Raw genomic sequence first — 11,062 nt, 5'->3', positions numbered from 1 at the left:
AGGCTCACTGTTCTAAAATGTAATCGGTGGAGGGTAAATTAGTTTTAGGGCATAGTATTCAACACTAGATATTCAACATTCCTGTGCATCATCAATCGGGTTCGGATCGGACGATCCATTAGAAAATCCGGATGCTATTAGCCCTTGTTACACTCCTAGAACCAACTGATTATAAGGGTACTTTCGGTATAAAAACTACCCGTAGATCTCGACCTTATAAGAGGAGAGACTGCTAGGGTTTGGGTCCTCCCCATTAGCAGCGGCCGAAACCTTCGAGTTCCCCTTCTTGTTCCCCATCTAGTTCTCATCCCGTAAAACCCTAGAAGGAAAGTCGCCATGGGTAAGTTCTAAGCCATTTTTAAGCCTCCATCTCTTTGATCTGGGGCTTCCGGATCCGTCTCAATCGTTCGTTATCCATCTCAGGAAAGGTGCACGGATCTCTTGCTCGAGCGGGGAAGGTGAGAGGACAGACGCCGAAGGTGGCGAAGCAAGACAAGAAGAAGAAGCCGAGGGGTCGCGCGCACAAGCGTATGCAGTACAACCGCCGATTCGTCACCGCTGTCGTTGGATTCGGCAAAAAGAGAGGACCTAACTCGTCCGAGAAGTAAAAGAGTCGCTTAAAGATTGCACCTGGTACCTGTTTTCTTCATTTTGACTCTAAATTCGACGCCTTTGATGGCGTAGAGTGGTATTTTATGCTTACTTCGGATTGCTCTATGTAGTTTCCTATTTGATTGCAATGTTCAAATCTTTATGGGATTGATATAAGATATTAGATTTTTGGAGATGGTTAATTGTCAATCTGAAGTGATACTATGACACCAATTTGGTAGACCATAAATTTAATAGGTAAAAGAAGTCTGCTTCTGCTCATCAAGTGCCATCTCTAACATTATATTGTGATTAAAGGTTGTCGCCGTTTACGAAGAAACCTGTGACCATAAATTTAGGAATTTGGGCTTAGTTGTTTAGGGATATAAAGATTTTTCGAGGCCCCAGTTATTGGATCTAGCTTGGCACCTAGACAAGTACATCAAACCAAACAACCACTTCATGGGTAGCTTATTGAGAGGTGATGATTGATTGGTTTATTGTGGTGGAAGTAGTTTAGTTGAGTTTTGGGTAAAGAGTTGTATATGTTGTTCATTCATCTTTCTGCTTTAAACTTGATTCTGTTTTTTAGGCGAGCCCATTTAGAAAATAGTTTTTCTTCAGGTCATACAATACCAAAAGGAAAATGATAAAAATCACATTCCACAATCCCCTGGGATTGTGGTGGGTAGCTTGAGGAAAGGATGATTCTATTGTCTTTGTTTAACCTATTCTGGGTGGTGTTCCAAATTGCTGACCATATATAACCACCTTTGATTATTAATAACAATGAGTATAGTAGACTAAGCATACTGTATTACCCATTAGCAAGGAGGGTAAGAGATTACAAAATTTTTTGCAACATCTCCTGTAGGATTAGAGATTGCTGGAAAGATTTATACCAGATACTTAGCTGACTCTTGTAACTAGACTATGCATCTTTATCACTGATCAGGACATTATGTAACTAGACTGGCAAGGAAGTGGTAGCAGTTATTTTTCAAAACAGGATCCATATAATAGATCTTTGGCAATATTTTGTTGACCTCTGATTCTAATTTAATCTTCAATAAGTGGACTGACATTATAGAGAGTCAAAAAGGTTTTTACCACTCTAAACCCTGCTTGCAGACTGGGTATCACATGTATGTATTCTCCATCATGGTTTTCAAAAAATGATTTCGGGATACCAGTCACTACAACCTAGAGAGCAATAAATAAGTACGTTTTATATCTTGAAATAAGGAGCAGAGGCAAATGCATGGTCAGAATCACATTAAAGCCATTAAAACAGCAGAGAGGAAAAGCATTTTCATTTTATGAGATAATACAATGGCATGGATTCATATATTTTGTCCTAATACGAATTCAAATATAAATATTAGATGGATAGTAAAATTTAAAATCATAATCTAACTAAATAGGTATAGATAATTTTTAGATAGGATTAAATAATTTTACTGTTCCTTTTCTTGAATTATCTTTGTTGTTCCTTTCCTCTCACAGAGTTTGCACTGAAAACAAAAATCAAAATTCAAAAATCAAAACATGGATAGATAGCTCCTCTGAGGACAATACATCTCAGTTTGCAGTAAGGAATACAAAGAACAGCAGAATTATAAACCAAATGCTAAATGCAGATAACTTTTTTAAGCAATACGGAAACATCGGTGTTAATTAGAAAGATGTAATGTGCACTCTCAAGTCAATCCCACTTTGATAAATAAAAACGGAGACCAAGTAAAATTCTTGTCAGCCTTATTCCATTGGCTTTAAGCACTTAGTTTATAACTAATACAATGCGAGCTTCATTGCATTAGCATAAAGGAAATTACTAAATGCATGAAACTGCTATCTTGTTCTTATGGGTAAAATATAAATAGAAGACCTCGAGATCCAAAGAAGGATGTGAGCTTTAATGGTAACCCATTCGAGTATCATATGATATGCACTAAATTTGAGAATAAAATTTCACAACCAAGTTATAAAGTCTTGAAACTAGCTAATAGCCTAAATTATATTTTCCACTCCCTCTAAAATTACTTAAATATCACATTAGACCCCTTAATATACCATAAAAATTCTGCAACCTGTAACCTTGGTTAGCACAGCATTAATATAAATAAAATTAAATTTGTACTAATTCCCCAAAATAAAAACCAAGAAACATCGTAAAAAAAGTTAGCAACAAAATATAGAGTTTTCGTCCGAAAAACTGGGCCTCTTTAAAAGTTTATTTATCCACTTAGTCCATCCAAACTTAATACAATGTTTTGGACAGTCAGCTGCCACCTTTTAATATAAAGTTTAGCGTTTAATACACGAAAAAACTATTCTTTTGTATTTATCTGTTAATTAAATAAATTATGGATGAATTAGAAAAATTTATCATGTTATAATTAGATAAACTAGAGAAAAATATTAGATTGATAAGATAGATAAAAATTAAATCTTCTAAAGCAATCATCATTTTATAGTTGGGATGAAAGATACTTAGCCAACTTATTTGCATCTAAGCATGGCAAAGATCGACCTCTTAGATAATCTAATAGGTTTGAAAGGTGAATTACTTCTGATAGATAACTTCACGAAGAGCCCTTAGCTTGGTCAAAATCTCACAAAATATAATCTCTACGACGTTTACTAGCAATAATGAGCCATAACTGGAGCCCTCCCACGAGCATAAGGATCTAAACTAACTAAACCGTCAAGTAAAATTGCTCATGTGCACGTTGTTGAACGAGGTGGTCCGAGACACCGGCCGTGAGCTCGGGGTCGCCGGTGAGCGGTAGCTCGGCTGCCTGCTCAAATTGCCGCCGCAAGCCGCCGCCGCCTCCTCCTCTCCGTCGCTCGGGACTTTGCACTTCTCCCCGAGAATTATCGCCTTCTTCCATATCGTCTCCTCGTCCTCTTCCTTCTCCTTCTTGCTATTCTTCGCGATGATCTTTTCGTGAAGCCTTATGCTGAGGCTCATCGAGAGCTTCCGCTTCCGCTTCCGCTTCGCCGACGATGACGGCGTCGACTTCATCACCACCGCGGGCGGGATAGGGCCGTGCGTGGCGGCGTCGTGCGCCAACTCGACCACCGTCGCCTTTTCCTCTCCTGGCGATTTCTTTGAGGGTTGTTCTCGCTGATCCAATACCACTTGGGTTGTTGCTGTCGTTGACTCTGCATTTGGCTTTCGAACGGACTCGTCGTATAATGGTGGTGGAGGAGCTCTCGTGGAGGGTTTGTATGAAGACTTGGCGCAGAGGAAGGAGATGATGGCAATGACTGCTGCAATCCATGCAGCAACGAGTGGCACGATCAGAGCTTGGTGGATTAAAGAGTGGGCTTCGGAAGGAGAGGATGGTGGTAGTAAACTCCTCACCATGGTGATTGGTGAAGAGAGAAAGAGAAGAAGAAGAAGAAGAGAACTATGAAAGAGAATTATTTAGTTAAGGCATGCATGGAATTGTTATTGTTCTTGTTCATCTCTGTGATCTGTGGTTATGGGCGAGTTGGTTTTTGGTATTAACTGGCATACGCTAAGTTAGGGGGGGTTCATTAGCTGATTATGTAATATGCCTATCTATAGCTTTGCAATATCTCTGATTAAAAACTAAATATGGTAGCAGTTCTTTTTCCCCCAATTAAATATATAGCTTTCGATTCAACTGCAAGCATGCATAGAGGCTGTTGATCTGGGACGACAGATATCAAATCTTGGAAAAACTGCAGACAATCTCAATTTCCTGGGTGGGTGCTTCTTGATCTGGGATTAATATCACAAAAGCATTTTGAAATGTAGGGTAGAAAGCAGGAAGAGAGTATCAATTAAGCTTGATCACTTCTGGGACATGAGGGAAAGAGTGAGGCATGGAATGGCCAGTTTATCTCACAAATGCATCAGTTTGTCACGTTTTGAGTTGCCAAGAAGTGCCCATGACTAGAACTTTTATACATAGAGCAATTTAGGAGTAGCTTTACAATCATAACTTAGTTGCATTAACAATCTAGATGAAGATAAGGTAACCTAAGACAATGTACGTTTACAACAGGGTTAAGCTGAAGAACATTTCTTCAAATAACGGCAAAAGCAAATCCACTAGGAAACAAAAGAAAAAAAAAAACCACCAGCAAAACATTTGTATGAGGTATACACTCACTACCTTGTTCAATTAATTATTACAGATGAGGATGACGAGGAAGATTGTAAACCACACCGATTGAATTCCTCTTTATCCTCGCTGAAAGCTTTCTGCAAAACATCCTGTAATTCGATGAATCTCCTCTTCTTATCTTCTGAAGTATCTTTCCCAAGACAAGTGAGCTCTGTTACATCATCGTCCATAATCTTGTTAATAACCTTCGAGCACCGAGGGAAATAGCGCTTCCCGAGTTCCACTGGTACATGACATTTCTACTTCTGATGAGTATGAACGAAAATCTTCTACCCAAATCTCAAACAGTCTTATTATGATAACAATGTGGACAATGGCTTTAACAATAACATGAGTAACAGAATGGTGGATATTTGACATTTTAAAGAGTAGCAGCCTAGCTATTGTCAGATAAGAGAACATTTACATAGATGGCAAGAGGAAAAGAAAATGAGTTGAATCTGTCCTCCTAAGAAACAAATAACAGAACTTCACTAAATCAAGAGAGACTAATAATATCCAGTATATTTGTTGAAAATTGTAGGACTACGGTTACAAAATTCAATTGTATGTAAAAGAAGAACAGACGTCAAGCATGATTAACTGTGAGATTCTTATGATCGAGCAGCATAATGAGGTTTCTCCAGTGTACTGTATAATTTAATGGTTGATAGAGAGAGGCTTCCTTGAAACATTATGTTATCTATTTAAAGAGCTCCCAAGTTTTCCAACTCTCGCAAGTTGATCCACCAAATGACACATGAATAAGAATATGGGAGTTATATCAAACGAACTTCCTATTTTTCCAGCTCTAGCACGTACACTCACCAATGAGGCATGAATGTAGATTGGGGATGTAAAGACAACACTTGACAAAATGCCAAGCATCCACTCTTATTCACTGGAAAAGTTAATTAATATAATGAAATGCATGAAGCACACTGTAGGAATATAATAATGAACAAACAAAAAGGATTAAGAGAAAAAAACCGTTTATAGTTCATAACAAGTACCACAGTAAAATCAGTGCTAAACCTTAGACCTCCAATTCATAAACTATAACCAAAGGCAACGAAATTTGCCGTTAACAATTATAACCAAAGTGGCCTCTTCTCTCAACCCAACAGAAAATGATTACGGTTTCTTAAATTTAATCTATTATTGTAAGTTTGCAATACTGAATATTGTAATTTTTCATCTGCAGTTCTGCACCATGAAGTACTCTACATGTTCAAGTAAAACATGCATTGTTGCCCTTTCATGACAAAATCTAATAAGTATTCATATCATGTATCATATTTTTATCCAGCACCAATGCATTTCATGTCCTCCTAGCATCCATGATTCATAATTTCCCATAGAGCACAGTACATGTTATGCTAGTCCTTTGCATGATTATACACAAGGATAACCTAAACGACTCTCACAACCACCAAATGATAATCCCTTATCCATCCTAAAATTATCTTCCAAGTACTTCGTTGTTCCTTGAAATTTATCGCTGGAGCTATTGATATCCCTTCCAAAAGTTATCACTTTCAAGATGGCATATAGGTACCTCCACCTCTTACAACCTTTACTACAAGCCCAAGACTAATACTTCAGCATACTCAGATCACGTTTCCTCAGATGCAAACTAAATGATATAAGCACAAGAAAAGTTCAACACCTTACAGGAGATACATTTGCTTCAATGTCAGGTATGTGTTTCAACATAAATCTAAAGCAGGCATGAACAGAATTTATACTAACTTTACACCACAGATGGCCAAGAAGAAAATAGTAACTCCACTGCCAGTGTAATACTCTAACAAAAGACAGGTACAACTATAGTATCAAATATTCACGCAGACAATAGAGGGAAAATAATGCCTTATGCTGCATTCTATACATCATGATAAGACGTACCATAATATTACTCTTTTTCCTAGAACGAGAAGTGGAAAAATTTCCCCATCACATTGATTGCAATGTTCTCTATTGGAAGATCTATAGGTGTCAAACAGGAAAAAAGTAGAAACAGAACTTAAACTTCTTATGAAAAAGTACCTCAACTTTCGCACAGAATATGTTCCATGTTAATAATACATCAATATCATGAGAAAAGGTTAATATGTAACACTAACATCATACCTGTTCTGGAAAGAGCTTTCATTCGAGCTAAATGTTCTTCCTTGATCTTGAAAGGTGTTTCATTTAAATCAACAGTTGACTTCTGATTTCCATTAGGGTGGTTTGATCTAGACCCCAGTGTAAACTCCAAAGTGCCATCCACTTGGGCAATGTCCATTGCAACTCTTGCCTCCATGGGAAATAACATCCTTGCTAGGGCAACTGCATAGAGTGATCCAACCAAAATTATAGAAATCATAGAATTATGCATAAAATACTAACTAATTCTTTTAGGTGCTTGGAAGAGATTTACAACGGCCGTCAGCAATGTTTTATATGGACTGGATGGTCAAGATATGAATTTCATGCAGCTCAACAGTCATACAGCAATTCTTGATTGGATCTCTGAATCAAGCATCAGTTATTGGCTTGCTACAGCCAGCCATATGTCGGTCAAAATTTTGGGTAATTATCACTTTCTGATTAATCCAGTATGTGATGTTGTCTCCATGATCCAATGAAGTATACAATTGGACTAGTTCAAGTCACTAAAGGATAGACTAAGGTTTAAATCTAGGATGTGTATGCTACTTGTGATGGTAACCCAATTTAAGCTTCTAAAACTACCATTCTTACGCAGCATATACTTGCATCAACGCTGTTAAATTGTCTTGCATCCATTTGCCTCCAAGAGATCAACTTTTGACTTTTGAGAGTTAGTTCAAGATCTTTCATTCTCGTAAGTCACATAAATGGAAGAAGCTGCTTAGCAGAGTTTAATAGCTAACACAATTGCTCTAACTATGTCCAAACACAATATCACAAGGAGTGAGTGAATATAAACAGCAATGGTATTACTTATCTATTTTCTCTCACAAATCTTATATGTACTAGAGCATCTCCTAGAAGCTCTCTTTGACAAGTTTTCGACACGTTTGATTTACCTTTCATGGAGACATGTACTTCACAATTTGGCATCTGCATATTGGCAAATGATATAAATGTGTACTTACAGAAAAGATATAACCATATCAAAAGCTGTGACATCTCAATTAGAACAAAAATAAAAAGTTTTGTAAAATAAAATATTATGTCTTTCAATTAAAATCTCTGAAACAGGATGCTAGTAAATATGAGTACAAGTTACTGAAAATCTTTCTATCAATAGATAAGATGAGGTCATTATTGTCATTATTATTAGTTCATATACAAATATTATCATCTGAATACCCTGGCTAGAATAAGTTTTCAATAGTTGTACCTTAAGACAGAAATATTTTGTAGATTAAGATAAATCACCTCGATTTTCAAGGTATAGTAATCTTCCACGCAGGTCATCACCAGCAATCGCAAGAGAAACAGAAGCTTCTCCTATTTGTGGGTCTCTTCTTTCAGCTTGCTCTAATATCTCAATGCACAACCGATCTTTAGGAGATGCCTTTCCTTCTTCAGTAGCTTTGAAGTAATCTGCATACTTGGTAAGTCTCTTTGAGATCTGAAGTGCTTTTCTTCCATCTGGTGTAAGATCAGATGGGCTAGCTCCCTTTGTGAGAAGAGACACAATAATATTAGGTTCTTTACGGATTGCAGCAATGTGAAGTACCGTGTAACCTCTGGAGTTTCTGTGGTTGATATCTGCAAGCCCAAGGTCAAGAAGCTCTGTAGTAATTTTTGAATCGCAATGTGCTACTGAATAATGCAGTGCACATGCATCATCTAGAGTAGCGTGTCCTTCCTTCAATAGCATTCTCACTAATTCAACATCATCAGAATCAAGAGCTCGATGGATTCTCCGTGTATGTTTATCAGGGAAGCTACTGCTTTCAGAAGTAACTAAACCAAGACTCAAACGTGAATCCATGATTTGCTTGACGATATCCTGAGGCAATGCCTTCTCAAGAGTGACTATGTCAAGATCTGACTTGACCACAATCTCGATGCATTTGGCAAGCAATCTGAAGCAGGACTTATTACACAAATTTGCTGCAGAGAGGATCACTGGAACATCATCTATTGCGACCTTTTCAAGGATATCGAGAAGGTGCCGCTGCAATGAAACAGAAGCGATAACTTACTGCAAGAGAGTTGATAGGGAAAGCATGATTGAAGAAACTAGCTGTGTCCATTGAAGCAGAGCCAACACAAGAATTGCTAGCCTTAAAGAGTAATACATAGAGCAAAAGTCAATCAGTAGCAGCTACTAGATCTGCAAAGTATTGAAGTGTGTGTGTGTATATATATATATATATATATATATATATATATATATATATATATATGTAGTTATACACACACATGCTATTCAAGATAGCTACTTTTACACAAACGCCTCTCTGGAAAGATCTATATTGACGCATATAAACTAGGAAAAATTGAAAGGTGAATAATGAACTAATTTATTAGATGTTTTACACTGTTATTTGATCTTCTTCTCTAAGGAAAATTTTCTTTATTTGAGAAAATTTAATTAAGAAGGATAAAAAATTGTTTACAATTAAGAGTACAACAACAACTATTGTTTTAGAATTTTGACAACAACAAGGAAAAAGAATGAAAGAAAGAACCATAGGCAAGAAGGCACCAAATAATGACATGAATTAACCAAGATTAATAATGAATAATTTTCCTTCATTATTAGTGCAATTGAGGAGAAACAAAAGATTCATTACTTTTTACCATTGCTTGGACATTTCTTGCTATCTAAGAACCAAAATAGCAACAAGAACAGCCTCAGCCCTCTCGGATAAAGGGCAGGAAATTCTACTAGTAGTCTGATTGGGTAGTCAAGTTTGGGTGCTCAGCTAGATATGTTGAAGCACAAGGAACCGCTTGGACTGAAAAATCTGAGGCAACAAGTAGAGAATGTAAGAACATCAGAGAAACAGGTATTTGAAGATCCCAATTTTTCAGGATACAGTAAATCAGTTTGAAGGGCTCCAGAACGTGATTCGCGGTCCCCTGTAGTCTCTGTCAAATTCCTAAATACCTTTTCCCAGTCTTTGGGAGTAATCTTTAGAGAGCAATTTCTTGCATACAAACAAAACCTTAAGAAAAAGGCTTGATATTAGAAGATTGGAGGTTTATTTACGAGATCAAATTACTTATGCTAATATTGATTTCCGTATGGTCTAGACCAGAAATGCTATATTAGGATGAATCGCCAAAACATGATATGAAGCTAAAAATTATTATGTCTTTCCTTGATATTTTAGTGTAGATAGATAGTTCCATCAACAAGTCGCAGCCCAAACAAAGAAGACATTCTTCCCAAATTCACCAGCCACGGAGTCTGCAAATCGGTCAACACAGACCACTACTATCTACCCAATAACACTACAAAGATGCAATTTTAACCAACTCAACACAAAGCAATTTCATCAAACACCTAGGCTTCAAAACACACTTGTCAAATCATCCGAACAACTAGAACCTAATCAAAATCAAAATTTGAATAATATTCACCACTCAAAACCACCAATTTTACCTGGAATAGATTGACCAGCTCAGAAATCTGGAAGGTGAAGGACGCAAAGAGCACCTGGACCATAAAATCCACCGCCGGCCGGCACCCGGCGTGCGGGCACTCCTCGTCGACGCAGATGCAGACATCCTTCGGGAGCGGCCCCACCTTCCCACTATAGACGTACTCAAGAACAGCAACCAATGCCTCATACCCCACCTCGAACTCCCCAACGAGCTCTCTCAGATCCACCACCTTCTTCGTCCCCGACGACGACGACTTCTCGCGCCTCGCGAATACTTCCCGGAGGAAGGGGCTCCGCGCCGCGAGCACACACCGGTGGACCCGTACCTCCCGCCGCGATCCGCCGCCACCTGCGGGACCGACGGCGATACGGGCGTCGGCGCAGAAGTCCAAGCCGGGGGACAGGAAGGCGGCGCCCAGGTTGTCCGAGAGGCGGCGGAGGGCCTCCACTTCGGCGTCAACGGCCGGGCCGGCGCCAGCGGAGTCGCCCACGATGCAGACGCTGCTGGCGTTGTCGGAGTCGGCGGTGACGTGGCTGGTCTCCATGGCTTCCATGTGGCCGGGTGTATTAAGAGACTTAAAGAGTGGGTAAAGACCGGGATTTAGAGAGAAACAGGGAAGGGGGAAGCGGAGCGTACAAAGGATGGAATAGCGTAGGATCCCTCGGGTAGTAGTAGATAAAAGAGGTACCTTTTCTTGAGTCAACCATTGCCATTGGTGAGGTTATGCTTAT

At 38.6% G+C, this 11,062-nt stretch overlaps 2 protein-coding genes across 2 annotated transcripts; one reads left to right on the top strand and one right to left on the bottom strand.

Moving 5' to 3' along the window:
- The first annotated feature begins 201 nt into the window (after positions 1-201).
- On the top strand, positions 202-785 carry LOC140778737 (small ribosomal subunit protein eS30z/eS30y/eS30x). Its single transcript, XM_073123586.1, has 2 exons — positions 202-340; positions 424-785. The coding sequence occupies exons 1-2, from the start codon at positions 337-339 to the stop codon at positions 606-608; spliced, it is 189 nt and encodes a 62-aa protein (XP_072979687.1). The 5' UTR covers positions 202-336; the 3' UTR covers positions 609-785.
- A 3,703-nt stretch (positions 786-4,488) lies between these two features.
- On the bottom strand, positions 4,489-11,060 carry LOC140779064 (BTB/POZ domain and ankyrin repeat-containing protein NPR1). The gene is made up of 4 exons (XM_073124018.1): positions 10,330-11,060; positions 8,145-8,892; positions 6,867-7,067; positions 4,489-4,977 (listed from the first exon to the last, which is right to left on the bottom strand). The coding sequence occupies exons 1-4, from the start codon at positions 10,882-10,884 to the stop codon at positions 4,748-4,750; spliced, it is 1,734 nt and encodes a 577-aa protein (XP_072980119.1). The 5' UTR covers positions 10,885-11,060; the 3' UTR covers positions 4,489-4,747.
- Between the last annotated feature and the right edge of the window lie 2 nt (positions 11,061-11,062).

Source organism: Typha angustifolia, chromosome 15, assembly GCF_048772165.1.
Source record: "Typha angustifolia cultivar Huaian chromosome 15, ASM4877216v1, whole genome shotgun sequence".
NCBI classification, from domain to species: Eukaryota; Viridiplantae; Streptophyta; class Magnoliopsida; order Poales; family Typhaceae; genus Typha; species Typha angustifolia.
The sequence above is the reverse complement of the archived record's forward strand: the minus strand, read 5'-3'. Positions and strand labels throughout refer to the sequence as shown.

What these genes read in the sequence shown, in the direction of transcription:
- LOC140779064 (XM_073124018.1), bottom strand. Translation starts at nt 10,884, where the DNA reads ATGGAAGCCATGGAGACCAGCCACGTCACCGCCGACTCCGACAACGCC. An exon ending in AGCTGGTCAATCTATTCCAG is followed by an intron (nt 8,893 to 10,329) that starts GTAAAATTGGTG and finishes GTTTCATTGCAG; the next exon opens with CGGCACCTTCTCGATATCCT. An exon ending in GAAAGCTCTTTCCAGAACAG is followed by an intron (nt 4,978 to 6,866) that starts GTATGATGTTAG and finishes GTCATGTACCAG; the next exon opens with TGGAACTCGGGAAGCGCTAT.